The sequence below is a fragment of the Uranotaenia lowii genome, chromosome 1 (genome assembly GCF_029784155.1).
Source record: "Uranotaenia lowii strain MFRU-FL chromosome 1, ASM2978415v1, whole genome shotgun sequence".
NCBI classification, from domain to species: Eukaryota; Metazoa; Arthropoda; class Insecta; order Diptera; family Culicidae; genus Uranotaenia; species Uranotaenia lowii.
The window spans coordinates 106,411,343-106,434,201 of NC_073691.1; the positions used below are offsets into that span (position 1 = coordinate 106,411,343).

At 34.5% G+C, this 22,859-nt stretch overlaps 2 protein-coding genes and 1 long non-coding RNA gene across 3 annotated transcripts in view; 2 read left to right on the forward strand and 1 right to left on the reverse strand.

Annotated features, from left to right (window-relative positions):
* The window catches only part of LOC129754766 (probable ATP-dependent RNA helicase DDX46), a 93,687-nt gene that overhangs the window by 29,862 nt on the left and 40,966 nt on the right, over positions 1-22,859 (reverse strand). The window lies entirely within an intron of this gene.
* LOC129754824 (uncharacterized) lies at positions 4,481-5,179 on the forward strand. The gene is made up of 3 exons (XR_008739113.1): positions 4,481-4,694; positions 4,758-4,889; positions 4,954-5,179. It is a non-coding gene; the product is annotated as an uncharacterized LOC129754824 (long non-coding RNA).
* LOC129754801 (uncharacterized) lies at positions 13,879-15,050 on the forward strand. The gene is made up of 3 exons (XM_055751046.1): positions 13,879-14,248; positions 14,338-14,593; positions 14,656-15,050. Exons 1-3 carry the CDS (start codon positions 14,234-14,236, stop codon positions 14,697-14,699), a joined length of 315 nt encoding a protein of 104 aa, XP_055607021.1. The 5' UTR covers positions 13,879-14,233; the 3' UTR covers positions 14,700-15,050.

Below are 22,859 nucleotides of genomic sequence, written 5' to 3' on the forward strand. Positions count from 1 at the left end.
AATTCGTCATCAGGGAACCGAAATTGTCGACGATCGGGAATTGGTTGCTCACTCACCAACGAAGGCGAATTAAACGCGGCGGGTAATATTGAAAAAATAACAATTTTTAATTATTTTCAGCGTTTTATAATCTGTGTTCCCCTCTTATAGGTTTATCCCTGCATGGTGGTTATCCAGCTGGAAGTAAAATTTCGAACCGAAGCGAGGTCCCCGTGATTGTGTTCCTGTTACATGGAAAGCGGACCACCCAATGGCAGCGATGGTGTGGCAGCTTTCTGATCCTGCTGCTGAGATCCGAGGACCTTCAGGCTGGGGCAGTAAGCGGCAGTTCACCGCTGGAAGGAAAATTTCGGATCGAAGCGAGGACCCCGGTACATGCAAAGCGTACCACCCGATGGCAGCTATGGCGGAAGCTGAACGAGCCAGTTCATGTTAGTATTGTAAATTAAATCAATAATAAATGATTTTCTAGCATGGTATAGCAGCTAATCAATATTAAATATGATGACTTATATATATATATATGGATTAAATCAAATAAAATTAACTTTTAATTCTATAATGCACAATAATTGAATCAACTATAAATATGATTGAATCAACTATTTTTGTATAATTGAATCAACTATATATATAATAGAATCAATCATACATTTATAGTTGAATCTATCATATTTACGGTTGAATTAAGAAATTCAATCATACATATGTAGTTGAATCTATGATATTTATAGTTGGGTGCGCAAAATCAATCATATCAATATAGTTAAATCTATTATATGTATTGTTAAACACATAAAATCAATTCGACAGTCTATTGTATATATAGTTGATAGTTTAATATTTATAGTTAGCCGAGAATTAATCAGAAATATGATTGAATGTAAGTGGGTTATTGTTAAAAATACTATACTTTTTTCTCCGTGTAAGCACACAATTGTAATCAAACAAAACGAGTTTGGCTCCTTAAAGCTCGAAGGTATGAGCCGTTTCAAATAAAGAATTTATTAAAAAAAAAAATTATTTTTGTATAATTGAATCAACTATATATATGATAGAATCAATCATATTAGTATAATTGAACCCAAGTAACAATTTAAGTTTTATTAGACACTGGAAGGGCACTTCAAAACTTTGCTATAAAACAACGTTCAGCTTTATAAACCCCATTAAAACATATATAAAACACCTATAAGTGTAAAAGGGCCCACCTACAGGAGGTTCTGAAGTGCCCATCCGAAGAACTTTATACAGCCGTATATGGACTGAAAAAGGTTTTACTCAAGGCTGTTTCAAGATAATCGTTCCTTTTCGCACTGAACCAAAAATTCGTTCAATTTTTTTTCCGCAAAAGGGTTTTGAAATGGTATTGATTAAAATAAAATAATCTGACTCAGTACCTTGAAATAATTTTGAGTTTTTATAACGCCAAACATTCAAGAACGACTTTTATTTTAATTCTATCGAATATCATAATCGATATTTTCCCCATTTCTCATGGTTAAAGTTGTTGCGCTTCTAGTTTTATCGCTTAGTTTTTGTAAAAACTGCTAAATAAAAAACGCCCCCCAGTAATAAAAAGAAATAGTATAGCTCAATAAATATTACTTAATTATGAGAAAATTCGAATAAATTTCAATGTCCATGTTTTGGTCTCTTATGATATTATTTCAAATAATAATTGGTACTAATGCCGTTATTTGTTGCATCTTAAAGAAAATATCGCTCTACAATGGAAATTTCAATTGAAAAATTAATCTGAAATTTTCGAAATTTCATCAGAAAATGGCGATTTATTGTTAAGATTTATTTCACTTGAACAAACCATTTATAAGATCAATTATTCCGGCAGAATGTCATTATAAAACCAAAACATCTTATCGCGAACCTTTTGTAGTGTTGTTACCTTCGAAAACACCAAATCAATTTGTTTCAGTACAGCTGTCAGTGCCTCATTATAAAAACAAAACAATCCTTCTATCCGAAATCCGAAAATTCCTTCTCCGTTAAGGCGCAGTTCTTGCAGCTTCCGATCGGGGCCAAATAGCTGCAAATATGGATCGCAACGCCTTGCAATTCCCAGGTAAATATTAAATTATTATCCTTAGGAAGCACAAGCATATAATCCACATTGTTACAGGTTCCTGGGAAAAGACTTCTTCGTTTGTTGGAGGAGCAGAACGTCTTTCGAATGGAAAGTGGATGGTGGAAACGGCTGGGAGAACAGTTCTGTTTTTGGAAATAGCACGTTTAAGATCCCAATAATCGCAGGTGTCCTTGCCTGCTGATGACAGCAAATCTGGAAAATCGATGACTAATTGAAATTGCAGCAGAATCGGAAGAAAATTAAATTAAACGCAAGTGTTATTGATGCTTATTGTTATGTGTTTAAAGTGCAAATAGTGATAAATATAAAAATGATGCATTGTACAGTGTTTCTTTTTAAATTTTGCGGTTCTCGAAGTTATTTGTATTTCTTTCTATGGGTTTTCGGACACTGATAAAGCACAAAAACAACTTTAAAACAAAATCAACATCTCTAATTTCTTTTCGAACTGATGACGATTCGATAAGGTTGACAGCCTTTTGTTGACGGCTAGAAGAAATTTGATATGACACCTTTATCTATTTTAGTCATTGGAAGTATCCTTACCGCAAATCTTGACCACCCATGCCCGATATCCTCTGCCTTCTAAGAGCTTGCCCATGCTATGTGCTATCGAATCACACGGGAGCAAAAAAACTACTTTATAATAAAATTTCTCCAGCGAAAGAATAGATACAAATTTACTGCGATATGTTTGTTTACATTCTAGTCGGATGTGAAATGTCATTTTCTATTGCCGTTTTCAATGCTGCTATTGGACTAAATAGCTTTTGGTTTTGTAAGTAGGTTTTGTAAATGTTGTATAGCGATCTTCTAAACCGAAATACTAATGGATGAGAAAAATCATCCTGAAATTTATATCAGTTTCATATTCAGGTTATGTAATGGTTCTGTAGCTATCCTGAAGAGAATTTATATAATGATCTTCTCAGAATACGCTTTACGGCTAATAGGACTTTCTCCATCCCGTTATAAAACCATCGTTTTTTTTTATAAAACCTTCAAGAGTTTAAAATGTTGCTTGGGGAATCTATCATATTTATAGTTGAATGAAGAAATTCAATCATACAAATGTAGTTGAATCTATGATATTTATAGTTGAATGCGCAAAATCAATCATATCGGTATAATTGAATCTATTATATGCATTGATGGACACACAAAAACAATCCGATAATCTATTGTATATATAATTGAAAGTTTAATATTTATAGTTAGCCGAGAAATAATCAGAAATATGATTGAATAAAAGTGGATTATTGTTAAAAATACTATACTTTTTTCTCCGTGAAATGCGATAAACTTATTAGTTATCACTTAAGTGATTATTTTTTTATTCTTCCGCAAAGCTTCTTCTTTGCCGGGCGACAGAAGATTCAATTTTTTTAGTTTTACTTACCCTGTTTTCTAGTTATTTTTCAATGCAGTACTGGATTCGGCTCAAAATAAATCATTGAGCAAACGAAAGACCAATGATCCCAAATTTAATGACTTTCGTAAACGAATTGAGCAATTCAATTGAAAACTTAAATTGTTTGCGGTCAAGTACCAACGGCTACCGAAAGCTTTTTGGATAAATTTTGACATCCCCGTAGATTTCCAACAACAACAAACTTTTTATACAGAGCTGCGTAATCGAATTTTAGTTCACATATGTATACCCAGTCAATGCGGATCATTCACACTCATTTGGCGCAACACCTTAAACTTGTAAAATTGACCCATTATTGCGAACAGCCGAGATCTGTCAAAAAAAGTGTCGTTTCCTCGAATCAATTTTACACATTATTTAGAAGAGCTGGCTTACTAAATAAAGGGTAGTTTTTTAACTTGTCATTCAGAATATAGAACTCTTTCTGCCGTAACAGATCTCGTTCGACGATTCAATGAATCGGTTAATGCTGAAAGATCAGTTCAGTTGATTGAGTTGATTGAATATTTTCCTATTCTGTAACAGGAGCATGAAAATTATACCTTGCCGAATACAGAAATTCAAAACAAACTGATTTGTTTTTATTATTTTCTTTCCATCCTTCTGACACTTTAAGGGCTAACATCAAAGGGCTGACATCGCAGAGCGAGCTTCCAAAATAATGTGTAGATTTTACATGCTTACATTACTAATTTTCACCTCTGCTTTGACGTACATGCTGTGTACACTATAAGGGGTACAAGGACTTTACATGAAAAAGGAGTTAACCCAGTCTTTTCCGATAACGGGTCAAAACTACACTATAAGGGGTTGCGCCAGATGAGTGTGTTGTTAAGAGAAAAATTTCGCGCGTAGGGCTGCGTTCAATGCCATAAATTGAGGTTTTGACTCTAAGCGTGCATAGATCCAGTCAGCTGATTTCACCGATTGAACGTACACAACTTTAATTAACTCAGTCCTCTTCCTGTACAACACTATTTGATAATTTTAACAACATTTTGCTTGTGAATATGTGTGATCCAAGCAGGCCTGAAATTCTTTAGCAACGGTTTTTTCGACCACGTCATTAAAGCAGCATAGTTCGGCGGGAAAGGATGCATGTAATCAGCTCCGGGAATTTACCGAGCTGTTTTAGGCCCCGAATATAGTAAAATGGTGAGTTCTTTTTGCATGTAGTTTTAAGTGAAAATTCATTTAATGTATTCTTTTCATTTTTAGCGTAAAAATTGGATGCTTGAATTCCAAAATATGGTCAACCACCAGTCGGAGGAATCGCGGAGGTGGCAGAGGCTATGGCCGATGCAAATGCCACAGCAAGATTTTCTTTTCCGACCTAAAGCATCGCATGTTGTAAGTAGTCAAAAAAAATGTATTTATTTTTTAATTTAACGGACTTGTTTCTTTCTCCATACAGGATAGCTCGAGGGACCTGTGGCTCCGGAAAACAAGTTTCAAGTGATAATTGTTTCGGAGATGATCACGGCCGGAAGCCATAGGAATTTGATCATTGCGCGTCTACTGATCGGGCGCTATCGACGTGACCAGTGATGATAACAAAGGATAAAATAAAGAAGTAAAATATGTGTTAATTCAAATAGTGATAATGTGAAGTGAAAATTAATGAAAAGTTTTAAAAATAATTTTTGTTTTATTCATTTTTGTTTGAAAATTCCGAATCCTATTTTTAGCTCGCACTAATACACGCGCATTTATATTTTTCAATGCACTCACACATGAGCATACACGTTACACCAATACAATCAAACCATGACAGATGTCAACGAGAGCTGTCATTTTGAACCGGGAATTTCATTTCTACTGTATCGGTTGGGCCATTTTCCACTACAAAACAATGGGATGGCTAGTAGGCGGCAAGTAGGATTCCTACTAATCTTTCTAGTGGTCCTACTATTCTTTTTATTAAGAGGGTATTGGCAACCCAAAACTACCCAAAATTGAATTGAGGAAACACAAATTTTGAGCAACAACCGATTAGTAGGGTAGAAGCACTAGTTATTGAACAGGTACCAGATATTGAACACTAGTAAAACATTTACCAATTAAAACAGTAATATACAGTAGAAAAATGAATCAAAATTCGTTGTGCCACCGTTGAAGCATTTTCTACCTCTGTTCAAATTTTTATCAAGAATCTCGGACTCTTAAAGCCACCATCCCTGAAACTTGAATATGTGTGCTTGGTTTTTCGACTGGATGAAGAAAACAGCCTTTTTTTTTTGATTGGGGGAAAAATTGGATAAAAGACAAATAAACGTCTAAGATAATGATATGAGTGTTTTCAACAAAGTCTTTTTGAATGATTTCTGGAACAGTGGCTGCCTTTATTATCCTTATTTTCTTAAAATTTAACAAATTAAAGTGTTCAATCATTGGATCACAGAAAACGCCAATGTTTCAGTTATTGAACGTTCAATCTTGCAGTACTTGTTTCGTAAAGAAATGCATGTACCAGTTATTGAACAAACATCGGTTGGGGTTTGGAAATGTAAACAAACTGTTTCTTGGTTGCTAGCTCAACCAAAATCGCCCCTGCAAGGCATACTATTGCACTGTGTGGTACGAACACAGTGAGCGCGAAGCGAACTGCGAAGCGAAATATTCATTCACCGGATGAATTTCGCAAGTTCGTTTTTGAAGGCCGGCCACAGTGCACGCGAATTGCGAAGCGGTTCAACACTGAAAAAAACCTGTGTCTTGCAAAAACTAATCACATGTGAAAAAATCTTTGCAAATTTATTTGCAGAATCAAAACTGTGAGCGGGGATTACGCGCGCGCGCAAAAAAAAAATTCCGCGTTAATTCCGAAAAACCAAGATGGCGGCTTCAGCCTAACATCAAAATGCTTTAAATGACTGAAAATCGTATAAAACACCCATAATGAGGGTATTAGGTAAAAGCAGTGGTAAAAGGAATCAATTAGTAGAAGTCGAATTTTGCAGTCTGACGCTATGAAACGCCATCTTAAAATCCAATTCGGCGGCTTCCGCTCAACTTTAAAATATTTCAAATGACAGAAAAGTGCATGAAAAAAAAATCTACAGAAACTACCCAAGCAACCAGAATTCCCTTAAAAAGGTTCCATAGAAGCTTAATCAGCTCTCGTTTGTGTCTGAAGAGAATGCTAATCAGCCCAAAATTTAAGTTCTTAAAGCTACTTTCAAGTTCGTTTAGGTGGCTGTAGAGAACGCTATTCAGCTTCTAAGAGAATGTCAAGAAACTTCTACGCGCCGAAAAAAAAATCCGAGTGACAGATTGCTCTGACAACCACATGTCAGATTGCTAGGTTGCCGGTCTATCATGGTCTATCTCATTGATTTTTATTATATTGTTTTGATTACAAAAGCTGCTTACACGCCTAGAGAATTGAACCGCTGCTCTCTAGGTTGCAATGAAACTCATCAGCCTCTCGACCAATCCATCAATAGCTAATTGCCACTGTAATGATTAGTATTTAAACTTAATGTCATTTGAGATGATTGAGTGGGTTGGTCAATAGAAGGTACCTTATTTCGTTCAAAGGACTTTCAGTACACAATATGAATCAAAACAAAAATTCGCATCATCAAAATTTATTCGAATATCTTATTTAACATTTATAAGAAAAATTCGAAAAAATCTTGAATTCCATTTGTAAATATCAGTACAGATATAAACAAAACAAATACCATGACAAAAAATTGACAGACATTTTTGACATGTCGCTTAGAATTCCCATATAGGTTCTTTAAAACACATTCAAGTATCTTAATGGTGCGCCTTAGAATGTTACGCGAACGTTATCGACCTTCTTGAAAAACATTTATGACATGTCGCTTAGAATTCCGATATAGGTTCTTTAAAACACCTTCAAGTATCTTAATGGTGCGCTTTAGAATGTTACGCGAACGTTATCGACCTTCTTGAAAAACATTTTTGACATGTCGCTTAGATTTCCCATATAGGTTCTTTAAAACACCTTCAAGTATCATAATGGTGCGTTTTGGAATGTTACGCGAACGTTATCGACCTTCTTGAAAGAAGTTCCATTGAAAGCGCCTAGAAGTTCTGTTATCGATAGTTTAACCTTTCAAAGGGCGATGGAAGTTCCTGAGTAACTTTTACGCGACAAGAGTCACCTGAAGTTCCCGTAAAACATTTTTTCAGCCAAATGTGAACTTCGGAGTTCCATCTTTAAGTAAAAACGCGACTTTTGGTTGCTTGGGTATGACAAAAATATAACAAAATTATGAAAAGAAATTTTACAATATTATGACAACATAAATTACAAAACGCTGACAAAACTTTGAGAAAAATATGGCAAAGGTGATAAAAATATTACAAAAATATTAGAAAAATATACCAAAACTTTGATAAATGTGACATTAAAATGGTGAAGCCATGACCAAAATATTTAAAAAATCTGACAAAAAATAATTAAAATTGACTAAACTTAATAACAAAAAATAACAATAATTACAAAACACGAAATAAAAACTTTGACAAATATTTGACAACATTATGGAAAATATGACAAATGAAATATGAATATGACAAATATAATAACTAATAAAAAATTACAAAAATGACAAAATTTTGCTATAAAATAACATAAATCTGCATTTTGTCGTTTTTTTTTCATGGTTCTGTCAGATTTTTGTTCATTTGAATGTAAGTTTTTTTTATAGTTTTCTTTTTTTGTTCGATTATAGTCGTTTTACCATCTTCTCTTCATACTGAAAGTCTTACCCGGTACAACTGTGTTCGATGATTACTCTTGTATTTGAACTCGCCAATTGAGCTACACATATCACAAGCCCATAGATTTGTCTTTGTCATATTTTGTCATTTTTTCGTCATATTTGCCATATATTTGTAATACATTCTTCATTATATTTTAGGATTTTTGTCATTTTTTGTTAAACTTTTGTAATTCTACTGTCGTATTTGTCATCATTTTGTAATTTTTTTTACATATATTTAAAAGCACTAAAAGTATTTTGTTATATTTTTATCTCATTCTTCATAATTTTGTCAGTTTTTTGTCATTATTTTGTCAAATTTTGGTCATATTTTTTCCAGTACTTTGTCATATTCTAGCCCGTTTGTCTTATTTTTTCATTTTAATGTCAAATTTTTGCCATATTTTTACCACCTTTGAAATAATTTTTTATAGTTTTATATATGTGTCAGTTTTGTGATTTTATTGTAAATTGTTTTTATTACTTTGTCATTTTTGTAAATTAGTAGTCAAGTAGTTATCCTTATATAAGTTCTGTCAGGTTATTTTATTGTCAAATTTTGATTATGATTTTGTCATATTTTTTTCACATTTGTCATAGTTTTGCCATTTATGTGAATTTTTTCTCATATTTTTGTCTAATTTTGTAATATTTGTCATATTTTTCGGCATAATTTTTTCAGCACATTTTTCGTGTTTTATTCAAAATTTTGTCATTTGTTATTATTTTGTTATTATTTTGTTTTGTTATTCATATTTTTGCCACAGTTTTGTTATATTTTTGTCAATATTACTTTATTTTTATAACACTTGTCATATTTTTGTTTATTTTTTTGAGTGCTTTTTTGCAGTGTTCTTAAAATTTTTGTTAAATTTTTGTCAATTATTTTTCATCTTCTTTTAGATCCCTTTTACTTATTTCTTATATTGTGGATGGTTCATGCGATTTTCAGTTATTTACTGCATTTTGAATTTAGCGGAAACCGCCATCTTTTATTTCAAGATGGCGTCGGACAGCCAAATTCGACTTCTACTTATTGAGCACTTTCATCCAATACCCTTATTGTGGGTGTTTCATGTGCTTTTCAGTCACTGCCAGCATTTTAAAGTTGAGAGGAAGGGGCCATATTGGATTTCAAGATGCCGTCGGACAACGAATTCCAACTTCTATCCGTTCAATCTCTTCACCCTATACACCTATGCCGAACGTTTATTGCCAGTTAGAATTAGCTTCAATTAAAAAAGACTGAAACCGCGTTTGTTCAAAAATCCGCTTTAAAAAACCGTGCATTTTTCATAACCAACACAGAAACGGCAATGAAAATTAAATAAATAAACTTTTGAAAAAGATTTTTTGATAATCATTTGCGATGAAAAATATTCGAAAGAATATTTTCAGTGTATGTCCGGATGAACAAAATGAATTCACGCGATCGAGCCGGGTCTTCGCACGAAAATTCGCTTGCACTGTGGCCGGTCGATGCTTTTTCAACGTGTTTCAATGAGAAGCGGTTTTTCGTGCGAATTGGAAATTCGCTTCGCACTTCGCTTCGCGCTCACTGTGAATTCGACCTTAAGCGAAATACCCCTAAATATATGCAATGATTCTCAATGTTTACGTGTTCAATAATTAGAACATTGCCTGTTCAATATTTGAATCATGGTGTTTAATCATTGGGACAAAAGTAATTTAATTAATATGAATAAAAAGGCTTAAATAATAATTTCAAAACATATTCCCACGAAAAAACTATATCGATTCGAAGCAGAGAAATAGGCTTAAGCTACGCTATCAAAATTTTATCAGAAAAACCTTTCGTTATTATTTATTGGCCACAAATGTGTTGAATCCCAAAGATGGTGTTCAATATATAGTGTTCTTACCCTAATAATGAGGGTGTAATTGAAATACATTTTATAAGTAACTCAATTTTTCCGTGCGGCTGAATAGAAACTTGCAGACAATTTTTCTCACGTCTAACTCATTTCACTCATAATTGGGTAATTCATGAAAATAATTAAATAATTTGAGTTAGGAAATAAAGTGAAAATCTGAAAATCTATCTATATATAAAAAGCAATTTCTGTGGGCTTGTTTGTTTGTTTTTCCTCTATAGGCTCAGCCGTTTTAAAAGCTAGAGAGCTGAAATTTGGCATGGATGCTCATTAGGACCAGGAATGATGAAAAATGTTTTCAGAATTTCGGATGACCCCTTCTGAAGGGGGTCGTCCATACAAAACAATTATTGTTTTCGCATTATTGACGTTATTTTTCGTCGGATCATGATGAAAATTTGCACATGGAGGTTTTAAAAGATAAAAAATCGATTTCAGGTATTGAATTCGGAGTCAGGGGTCGGCAAAAGGGGTCGTCCATATAAACTTTTTGTTGGAAATCATAGCAGTCAGCGATTCACAGCTATTTGTATATAAGTAGCATAGCAACTCAAGTTGCTATGTACGTAGTATATAAATATCCTAGACGTTGTGGTTGCTACACACAAAATTTCTGAGCCTCCACTTAGCAAAAATAGTCGATTACTTTTGATTAGCAATTGGACTCGTTTTACTGACACGATAGCAAAAAGGGATTTTTGCTTGATTTTAGTAAAAACTAAGTTCGTTGGCCGCTTTCTGATTTTGGCAGCAGCCGTTTTTGCCGCCGCTAAGAAGAAAGTCAGTGCTGTTTGGAAGTTTGATACCGACGGTTCCTTTGGTGGCCAAGTGGACAACGAAAAGGTGGCCAAATCGACAACGGAAGCATACAGCCCAACAAACCATTTAGCACTGTTATAAGCCGCATTTGGGACGAATAACAGCATTGCAGTGCCTTTAAGCCGTGTACAATATTTTCAAATGCCAATAGGCTCTATGAGATTGAAGCCGCAGAATAGGCCCTAAATTGGTATTTAATGCAGCGTTTTAAGGTTTTCAAGCCCTGTGGGTACAAGTTTGGTGACATTAACGTCAAAGCCTGACTAATGTCATTTATAAGACAGAAAAAAATGACTGGGCTCTGGAAGAAGATCTGCATTTATGTTTACTTTGGCAATTTGTTCAGACTTGGAAAGAAAATGTAAGTTTCCTGGCTTCTTTATCAGCAACATCCTAATTAGAACCGCTTTTTTTAATTTTATCCTTTTTTATTCATCCTCTTCGCTCTGGATCATACGCTGAAAAACACCCGGCAATCGGGGCCCATAACACGGCAGCGGCTGAAAATCATCGCTTCCTCTGCAGCACAACTCCAACCGAAAGGTCTCACAGGAACGAAATCGCCAGTTGCTGTATGAGCTGCATTTGTAAAACATTTTAGTGATACGTGCAAAGTGAAAAAAAGTCCAGAATAGTGTTTTTGTAATCCATTCTGGAATTGAAATAGACTGAAAGATTTACAAATTATAAATTTTCTCAGGTTTTGTAAAAATAAAATGAAAAACAAAATCCACAAATGCCCTGTTTTAATCAGAGAGTTTTGCATTTATTCATATCTAGAAATTTAACCTAATGCAAAAGTTTATGTTGACGAAATCCCTGATAAGAAATGGACTTGAATTCATCCATTTAAATACGACAAATTTTCTCAGACCCATGCATTGCTATGATAGGCTATTGAGCAAAGTGGCGATTGAACACTTAGCCGCAAAAGTTTAAAGGTTCGATTCCAGTTCCTAAACTACGTTGATTAAGAGGGATAAAAAAGGAAGGATGAGAGAGATAGAAGTTAAGGACGTGTAGTGTAGAGTCAAAAAAAGATGAAACATAAACAAGTTTTATTTTTTATTTTTTCTTTCCCCCGGTGGGTTGTACCCACTGAAGAAATTTTTTGACATTTTCCCATTGGCTGTATATTGGCCGATTTACAGGCCAAAACCGGCTTTAGGGCAGCCCTTTGGAGGAATTGAATGCTGCTTGGCTTTGTAAGGCATTTTCTATAATCAAATATAGAGCCGAACAAGCGCCATTTTTTACGGCTTATTGGTTACTTGGGAGGTAACATTACATTCGGAAAATAGCCCGTTCCCCGCTGGAAAGTTATCGAAATGTTAGTGACAAAAAAGTGTTTAGTGCAAATTCCGAAAAAATTAAAAATAATATGAAAAACACACAGTTTTTGTATTTGATTGAAAATATTATACATTCCATGTGTTTCCAGAAGTAAAATAATAATTCTTGCAGGCTCAAATCCTGCACGATCTTTATCACCGGTTTTTGCTAAAATTTCAGTAAAACATTCCGGCGGCTAACTTTTTTCCATATTTGCTGATATTTTAGCAAAAAAATATTGCTAAATTGATTGCTAAATTTCTAGCTGGTCAAATTTGAGCAAAATTTTGCTAATTTTCGGCCTCGAAAATTTTGTGTGTATGGCAAAACTAAATAACAACATAGGGTATAAAAGCAACCAGCCTAGTAGCATAAGTTCACGGAGAAAAAAGTATAGTATTTCCAACAATATTCCGCCTATATTTAACTATATATCTGATTGCTTCTCGGCTAACTATAAATCTGAAGATTTCAACTATATATATAACTAGCTGACCCGGCAAACTTCGTTAAGCCTTTGAATTTCGCAAAAATAATGAACATGTAAATAAGCAGAAAATAGGTAAATAATTATTTACGCTCATGAAACTGGATTGTTACCTTCAAACGGAGTGAATCGACGCAGTTTTTTGACTATTTTCGTAATACTTTTGTCATATTATGGTTGTGCCTACCTCCAGGGGCAAAAATCTTCGAAGAAGATTGACTTCCAACAAAACTGGAAAGCGAATATCTTCTGGCATAAAGTTAGAAATCTATTTTCTTCCGTTTTACATTTTTTTTTTCATTTACAGAGGATCCTTGATACCGATATGTTCAATTTCTATTGACCCTAAGATAAGTGCCAAAAAGTGTTTTATTGAAATGTGTCGTCATTTTAAGCAGTTTTGATCAACTGTCTTTCCTATTTCACCAAAACCATGTTTGAAATTTTCTTTATCGTTTAGGTACCAAACTTGTAGAAATGGCACAACACTTTTCATGGTATGAAATTTCGCGATTTTTTTTATGCTGCAAATATATAAATATCAACAAATTTTCATATACCATTCTGTTTTTCGTTATCTTTCATGCATTTGATATGTTCTCAATATTAGATAATCTCCTCTTAATTTTTGAAATCATCTTTTTTATATCGACTTTAACTTTATCATATTTATCGAGAAATGGATGCTTAAGCACTGAACAAAGAAAATTAGAACAATCAATATATGTGTATGTACTTGGAATTTTTATTCACAGCAATTTCAAATCAAACGGTTATGAAATCTTTTTTTACTTTGAGATCTTGAATTCAAAATCAGAAATGAAATTCAAAAAAGTCATTGCAAATCTAATTCAGATTTCATTATCTCTGTTTTGGATCTTGAATCATATTTTCGTCGAGACTAAAATTTTTATTTTCAAGCTTCTTGTATTTGAAGATGTTATTGAACCAATTATCTGTTCTTGATTTCTGATACTGAGTGTTAGATCAAATTATGAATTTTATTTTTACAAAGTCAACCCTATTTATATCCTTAATTTTGTTTAGTTTTTTAGCACCTTAGGGCATCCGCAGCAATCGCGAGTAAAGTGAAAATGCTCACGAGTTTGATCACTTCTATACCGCACCGGGGGTTAGTATGAAGGTGAGCAAAATAGGGCCGTTGCCGTCGGGACCGACAAAATCACCAAATTTGCTCACTAGAAAGGGGCGAGAGCAAACATGCACTGAAAAAATTCTACCGTTTTAAGCAGAATTAAACAAACGACGTTGCAGCGTGTAGATGTTTGTTGATTTCTTTTTAAGAAAAGAATTGTATGAAAATCAAAATTGAGGATGGATTCATTTTTGGAATAACCAATTTCGATACAGTTTTCCGTGTTAAAAGTTCAATTTATCCAAGAATTGAACGAGAAAGTGCAAATGCTGGTTTTGGTGGTGAGTAATTTATTTTGTATTTTATTGTTTTGGACTTTTTTCTACCTTTGAATATTGATAACATTTTTTCCTTTCTCACTCTATTTCAGATAAACAAACTCGAAGCATCGTATTTTGTGACCAAAAATGGTTGTTTAACAGAACTAGAAGAGCCGTTAGGTGGACGAAATGGGCAAGAGGAAATTACCCTGGCTGATGTGCTATTCTATGTGGCAGTGCTGAGTGAGTTTCCGTTGCCGGATGAACAACCTTGCATCGAAGTTCCGTTGTTTCCTTCGAAAAAAGCAATGGGGTCTGACTGGAATTTCCAAAAACATCAAGCAAGCGATGACACATGCGAATTTGGTAATAAAAATTGAATCTTCTCATTCCTTGGCGTTTTCTAAACAAAAATTCATTTCTTTCAGATTCAACTTCTGAAAGAATTACAAAAGTATGCTGCTCTGTATAACATAGCAGTGCTATCCGGGGCTAACTTAGCCCCGGAAGTACTACCAGAGGAAGACATCCGATGCCTTTCCCGGGGAAGTTAAAGATCAGAGTTAAGTTAGTTTTGACAGGCAAATCCATCAACATTTTTGCCGTGCTAGACGAACTAAAGAACATTAAATCGAGTGACCTCCAGTCGTTGTTTAAGTTAGTTTTTTCTATATAGAAAAATTATGTTAATTCGAATGACAGTAGCAAAAGCAAGAATTTTATTCCTTTTCCCAGGATGCACGACGTTATAAGATTTTCTTTATGATGACCTCTGTCCTACTTTAAATCTTTAAATGTATGATTGATTGGCGATTGTGTGTGAGTGCTCATGGAAAAAAGATTACAATAGAATTGAAACTAAAGGTTTATGATTGTTATTTTATTACGTATGCAATTAAGCTAACTTTCGACATATTAGACTATACCGGTAAAGGCTTTTTTTCTTTTCGATGAAACAAGAAAGTCGATTACAAAACGAAAAAAAAACTTCATTGTGAACAATTTATTTAAAAGATTTAACATGGTACGGTTCTTTTGGGGCTCTAAAATCGTCAACCTACTTTTCAACGGCGCTTATCAAATTGAAACGTAGAGGAGCACGTCCCGTCGACATGAGATTAACTCCTGGCTACCGTTGGTTCCATGTATCAGAAGATCCTTTCACTGAGAACGCTCTCCAGACGCTTCACTAGCAGGACGTTGTACAGAAGCATCAACACCATACACTCGTCCGTCAGTACATGGAAGTTGCCGGCGTAGAACTTTTCCACATCTTCGATCTGCTCCAGTTCCGTAACGGCTAGCCTCTCTTGAAATATCTCCCGTATAGACAGGGTTCATCGGAAACGTCCCAGGACCACAATTTCCCACCGCCACTGAAACTTGTTCCATGATTCTGACCGACCGAAGCCTCGAAACCCTGCTTGATTTCCACCTCATTAGGTGGGAGATTCTCCAGGGCGGCCACCATCTCGCCATCGCCGTCAGCTTCCTGGATCAGAATGTTTGCAGCAGCTACCGTGGACAGCCCAGCAAACCAGTAAGCACTGTTGTAAGCCACATAAGGGCCAAAAAAAAGCACTTCAGTGCCTTTTAGTCGTAAAAGATGTTTACAAATGCTTAAAGGCACTGTGAGCTTAAAGCCCTGAAATAAGCACCATATCAGCCTGTATTGCAGCTTTAGGGCTTTGTAGCACTGAACACCTCAGTGCCAAATACAAATGTCAAATGTTATTTGTTTTGCTCTGGTGCAAACTGCACCCACAGAACTCAATGAAAAAAAAATCTAAAAATTTGGGAAAATTATTTTCCAAAAATAAGAACCTTGAATCTGAGGACAAGCTGCTTGTACGAGGTAACCGAGGTAGAAGACGAGATGGTCATAAAAAGGTTCTCAGGACATCGTCAATGCGAAATTTTTACAGGTAATTGGTCCCTTACAAGCTGTCAATGGTGGATGATATTTAATCTAAAAAGTGCTTTCTCAGGTTTTCGAATCATTTCCCATGGCCCTGAGTCGAGACTTTTTGGGGGATTCGGATCGCCAGCTAACAGGAATCCAAAAAAGGAAACCGAATAACAACGGAAAATTATCTGCGGAAGTGAATCTTCGCTCGAGCCTGGAAAAGCAGCATCGGCAACGAAACCCTCGGGAAGGTGCCGAACGAGAAAATAAAACAAGCTGGAGTCCTCGTAGTGTAAATCTTGTGCTAATCTTATAGTGAGAATTGTTTTTGTTTTTTCGAATAAAAAGTGTGAATTTGTAATTGTGCAAAGTTTGTCCTGGGTTAACCTAAAAGAATGGAAATATAAAGTTGTTTTTCACTTAAGTAATATTATGTTGTATGCTTAATCTCTTCCTTTAGATAGCTCATTTGTTAATTATTACTCAGGAATGAATCATCTTTTCCATTTTTGAGCTCAGATAATTGATTGGGTCACTTGGGCATTTTAATTTAAATAGGTAAAATTCCCCAGCAAACATGCATGGATGAAATAGTAATATGCGTAGAGGCGCCGATGATCGCTAAGCACATCTGTGTCAAGGGTGGTTAGATGGTTAGAGTTCGAATCCTGCTTCTGTAGCAAATATACCATTCGGCAGAAAAAATAAACAGCTGTGGAAAGAAAGAGTAATTGAGATAGGATAACAAAAAAATTTGAGGGAAAAAGACAAAACCTAAAGTTTTTTTTCTTTGTTTATTTTTCAGCCAGTGGGTTGTACCCACTGGGAAATTTTTTTTGACAGCTTCCTATAGGCACTTAATGAGCCGAAATACAGGCCAAAAGTGGCTTTTGATCAGCCCTAAAGCGGGGCATAAAGTTAGAAGGTTCAGTAAAGCATTTTCTAAAACCGACTATAAGGCCAAACTAGGGCCATTTATCAGGGCTTAATGGTTACTTGGGAGGGGACGAAATCGATTTACAATCCGACTGATAGCCTGTATGAATAACGTTTTGCACCGAGGTTTCCATCGGGCATCAGGATCTTTAGCAGAATACGTTAGAAATTCAAGCGAAAAATCTCACGACTCAGAAAATGTACTCGGTCCGTATTTTAATTCTTGATCAAATTTCTCTTTCCTTTTTTCTCAGTGCAATGCGGAATGTAGAATAATTATGCTACCGCCTGGTGCGCGGAAGAGTGAGTATACCAAAACCGGTCCCCTGAAATGAGCAAAACCGGTCCCCGTATACTCCCGTATTGGTGCGTTTGCTCTTAGTATGAAAGGAAGAAGTGGATAGTATTAATCGCAGCGCACTAAATTGGACTGCGCACTCATGACTGCGACATTTGTGCGAACTTGCACATTCGTGCGACCTGTCAAATCAGTGTAAAATCTGTCGGAGTTCTACACGCTAACCTCTTTTCAGTCAACCTTTGTACGGATGACTGCGACTGCAAAACATTGCACGAAATCCAATTTTCAATGAAAGAGATAATATCTAACATTTCCTTAGTTTTCTGATGAAATTCACATACACTGCAAAAAATTTACATTTAGATGGTATGTTTCTCCACACATACGGTTTTAAAATCATTCAACACATTTAATTTATTTGAATCTTATGAAATCCAACTTCTTGACACATATTGTGTATGTGGAATAAATAAAGTGAGCTGACCAAATTAGAATGAGCGTGTGAACCAGTCGAAAAAACATCGAACCCCTTGTCGATGATTTTAGTCTGTTTTTTCTTGCAAAATGGCGCGCACAAAATTTCAATTTCAATTGCGTGGAATCGGAACGAAAAGAGAAAAAAAAGAGAAATCGTGCGTAAAATGTTCTCGGAGGCAAAGGATCCTGTTCAGCAATCGATTCTGGAGTTGATGGAAGTAAGTTTTAAGGTCAGTTATCACTGGAAAATGCCGTAAATTAACGGTGATTGTTTTTTTTTATCAGGATTTCGGCTCGGTGGTCTTCGGAAAAGGAGTTAAAAATGTTTGCTTGCTGGAGCTCGGAGAACGGATGTGATCCAGACCCGTGTACTTATCAATAAGGCATACAGTTTAAACAAGAAAAGACCTGGGATGCAGTTCGCCATGAGGAAGGAAAAACTCCACGATTGAAGGCAGTACAGGGCCGATGCCGCCGCATACCAGTGCTTGAAAGTGTTTTTTTTTATTAAAATGAGCAAAATAAATAAAAAGTGTTGGTTATAAAAGTGTAGTTTGTTCGATTATTTAGATTATTTAGATTATTTTTGTAAATAAATTGATTTATTCACAGTAAAAAGCTTTATTGATTCAATATGTTTGTCCATATAGCCTCTGTATGCCAATATTCATAACTTATATTTGTTCCACATATGCGTTTCAATTGTCACCACATATTACTATTCTATGTTTTTGGCTATATGTGGGACACATATCTTTTAATTGTTTAACAAATTGCAAAAATCTATACAAGCTGACACATAGCCCCAATGTGTCGATTTCGTTGAGTGTAGAATTACAAAGTTAATATCATTCTATTCTCGAACTAACTCATTACATTCTTGACGTTTACAAAAACCAAGTAAATCAATTTATGGTCGTCTTTTTCTATTAATTAAAAAATATACGTTCTCTTGATGTCATACCATAAATATGAACAGAAGATTCTGTAATGGAATATTTCATTGTTATCTGTTCAGTTGTTTTGGATTTGTCAAAACTTCCACAGTCAAACGTAGAATATTATTTCTCTTGAATAATATGACAGTCTTTCATTTTACCGGAAAATAAACAAAACAAAATAACGGAGTAAATAAAAGAGATCAGAATTTTTTCCGCGCGTATCCTGGTCAGGCAAATTTATTCTATCTTAAAACCTAACAATATCCGGGCATTCGATTTCAAAATTGTCAATCAAAAATCCGGGCAGTACCAGGCAAATTTGGGCTAAATTCAGAAACTACTCCAAAAAATAAAAATAAAACGAAAAGCACTTTACTAAATTTTTTTCTTCGAAACGCATCAGAAATTTTGGAAGATGCCTTAGAAGAATCCGACAATTTTGAATCGTATTTAAAGCATCCAGAAACCGTGCATGATTATTATGTTAAAAATTGCTCAAAAAATTTCGTTTTAGTACGCAAAATTAAAAAAAAATTAACTTAATAAGAGATTTTTTTTATTTGGCAAATGAAATGACTAAATACGTAAAATTCGGGTTTTTTTTTATCAAAATCCGGACAACCGGGCTGGACGACTTGACCGGGCCCTTTAAATTTTTTTTTATCAATTACCCGGTCAAGTCCGGGTAAAACCGGGCAATCCGGCTGGGTAAATTAGTTTAAAACACGTTAAAGTTGCCTTGATGTTGAAGAAAAAACGACAATTTTCGAAAATAATTAAGTATACTCCATGCCGGCTTATTGCGTTCTTTTTTTTTCACCCCATACGGAAGGTAAACAATTACATCCAAGTATCCATTTTACTGGTGCCACGTGAAAAGTACACTTGCAATGAAAATTGGCGCCAAAACTTCCTATAGAGAGATAGATGCACATCAGTAAGCCTTGATTGCTTTTGGCGCCTTCCTACACGGAAAAAAATTGAGTGGTCATCCCAAAGACGCTGTCATGATAATTTTACCATTTCAGCGCTATAGTATTTTCAACCACGAAAAGTTTAACATCGATTTTGTGAAAGTGCGCATGAAACAATATTGAAATTACTATGTACCTGGTAATTTTCGATAACTCTCAATGTTTGTTGTCGAAAATACTATGGTCATGATAATTTTATCATAATTTCTATCACAACTACCGTCCGCATAGTAATTTTGACATTGTGGCACCAATTCATATCAACAAAATACTACGCACATCGTACTTTTGAGAACAAAACATATTTGACTCAAAAACATAAGTGCGTATGATAATTTTACTATGGTAAACATTCTTGTTGTTTACACTAATTCAGGATCATTAATGATCAAACCCGTTTGTAAAAAAACTAATTTTGAGCTGCTTTCAAGTTTCTTAACTTTGAAAATCATTCCAGAGCATCGGGAGAACACACTAACATTGACCGACGTGTGCCGGAAGTGTGAATTTTCATGTTTCAAATAATGTCATAATGCATGCATGCAAATAAACAAACAAACATACATAGTAATTTTACTATTTAAATCAAGCTCCTCGCTCCTCCTAATCTTTATCATAACACATACTAGTTTCATCATGAAACATATTAATTTTACTAGGGACGAAGTAAAACAATGCATCATTTCATTGACAATTTTACTAAAACGCAGTCGAATTTACTATGCGCAGCCAAATTGAGCACATGGTAAAATAGCTATGCGTAAGGTATTATAAACAACAAAACATATTTGACTCAAAAATATGGTCGCCTGTTGTTCGTTTAAACCACGGATTTAGTAATTTTACTCTGGGGGAGGAAGACTGAAATTCGCTGTATCGTTTTCTGTATCGTTTTTTTACTGTTCGGCAAAAAGCCAACAATTGTTGAAAAGATTTGTAATCGTAAACTTTAAACTATATAAAAATTTTGTTCGATCAATGGGAATACCCTAAATCTAAATCTGTTCTTTAAGCTATTTTTAAGAACGACCATTAATCAAACAATTTTTATTTATCAGCTTCAAAAACTTTAACGAAATTTGAGCAACTCAATACGCCTGATCTGCAGAATTCGTCAGAGCAAAAGAAAAACCTAATTAAATCATTGTTTCATGCAAAACAAGTGCTTTTCAGCATCAAAAAAGTTTTATTGAAATTCACTAAATATGAAAGTAAGATTTTGAACCTTCGCACTGGTCGGTAGATTGATGAGAGAAATTTGACGTTTGAAAGATTTTTTTCTTTTTTTATTCAGTCTTCCTCCCCCAGATTTTACTATGCTTTTTTTTGTGTGTACTCTGGGTGATTCCAATGAAAAAAAAATGAAATCGGGTGCCATGACTTTTATTTGATACGAATAAAAACTAAAAATTAATTTTCAAATTCCACAAAAACATTTTCGAAATTATCTCTCCGTTGTGTTATTCTTCGCGTGAAGACGAACACAACAAAAAAAATTGCATGCAAATCGGATGATCCAGTGAAGAGTTTTGCGTGTTCGCACATTTCTGTATGGGCTGTCTCTCTCCCTATTTTATATATATAGATAAGTTATCTGATTGATATTTTGCGTTTAACAACACATCTAATAGATTCAACTATAGTAATATAATTAATTTTAAACATTTATTTCAATTTATTTATTTATTTATTAAGTCAAACTATGTAGACTACAATACTTAAAACTACTTAAAACTAATATAAGCTATTGTTTTGTTGTTCTATGAAGTTGTTTTTGAATGCCTTTTTTAATTGTGTTTTGTTCATCGCTACGTCTAGAATTTCACTTTTTAAATTGTATTTGTACATCATTTGATTAATAGGTTGATGTTTTGCATAGTCTTTGTCGTAAAGTTTAATGTAGAACAAATGTTTATTTCTTAATGGACGGGAGGGTGCGTAAAAATTTAGTTTTGAAAGTAATTCAGGACTGTCTATTCTTTGTGTAACAACATCATTTACAAATGCAATTTGGGAAAATTCTCTGCGTTTACTGAGAGGTTCTATATCAATAAGCTTACAACGAGATTCATACGATGGCAGAGGAAAAGTGGTCCAATTTATTTTACGTAGCGCGTATAACAAAAATTGTTTTTGAACTGATTCGAGACGTTGCTCGTGAATATTTGAATAAGGATTCCATATTATGCTACAATACTCCAATATCGAACGAACATAGGATATATAAAGTGATTTTATGGTGTACGGATCTTGAAAGTGTTTGCTGAAACGTTTTACAAATCCTAGCATGCAATATGCTTTATTGATGATGCTGTTCTGATGTTCTACAAACGTGAGTTTTGAATCCAGTATGACGCCGAGATCCCTTACAATTTTGCATTTTTGTACTGGTTGATTGCCTAATTTTGTTTCAATGATAGGGTGACTTTGTCTTCTGCTAAATGATATAGAGTTGCATTTTTTAACATTCAATTGAAGTAAACTTTTGTTGCACCATTCAAAGAAAACATTGATTTCGTTTTGAAATGTTTCAACATCTTCGGTTGTTTTTATTCTCAGAAATAGTTTAATATCATCGGCGTATATTAGGTATTCAATCCGTTTTAGAATAAAGGAAATGTCGTTAACGAACAGTATGAAAAGGAGAGGTCCTAAATGAGACCCCTGAGGCACACCAGAGGTCACAGCTACAGATTTGGATAATCCGTTTTGGAAACGAACGATTTGTGTTCGATCAGTTAAATATGATTGTACTATAAATATAATAGATTCAACTATAATCGTATGATTGATGTTGTGCATTCAACAATAAATATAGTAAATATGCGGTTCGGGCTATGACTTCCGGAATCGAGTGACTACCGGTCCTTATCCCGAGCAACGGACTACACGCACTTGATAGACAACTTCTCCCGATGATCACTGCCGCTGACTGACTGACTGTCCGATGACCGGTGATGCCAGTTCATCAGCTCTATGAGTGTTATAACATAATGGCAGATATGAGCACCACACATCTCCCCCCTTCCCTCATTGAAAAAAATTTAAACTTATTTTTTTTTAAGTTTCTTATCTACTACCAGAAATACAATCACAT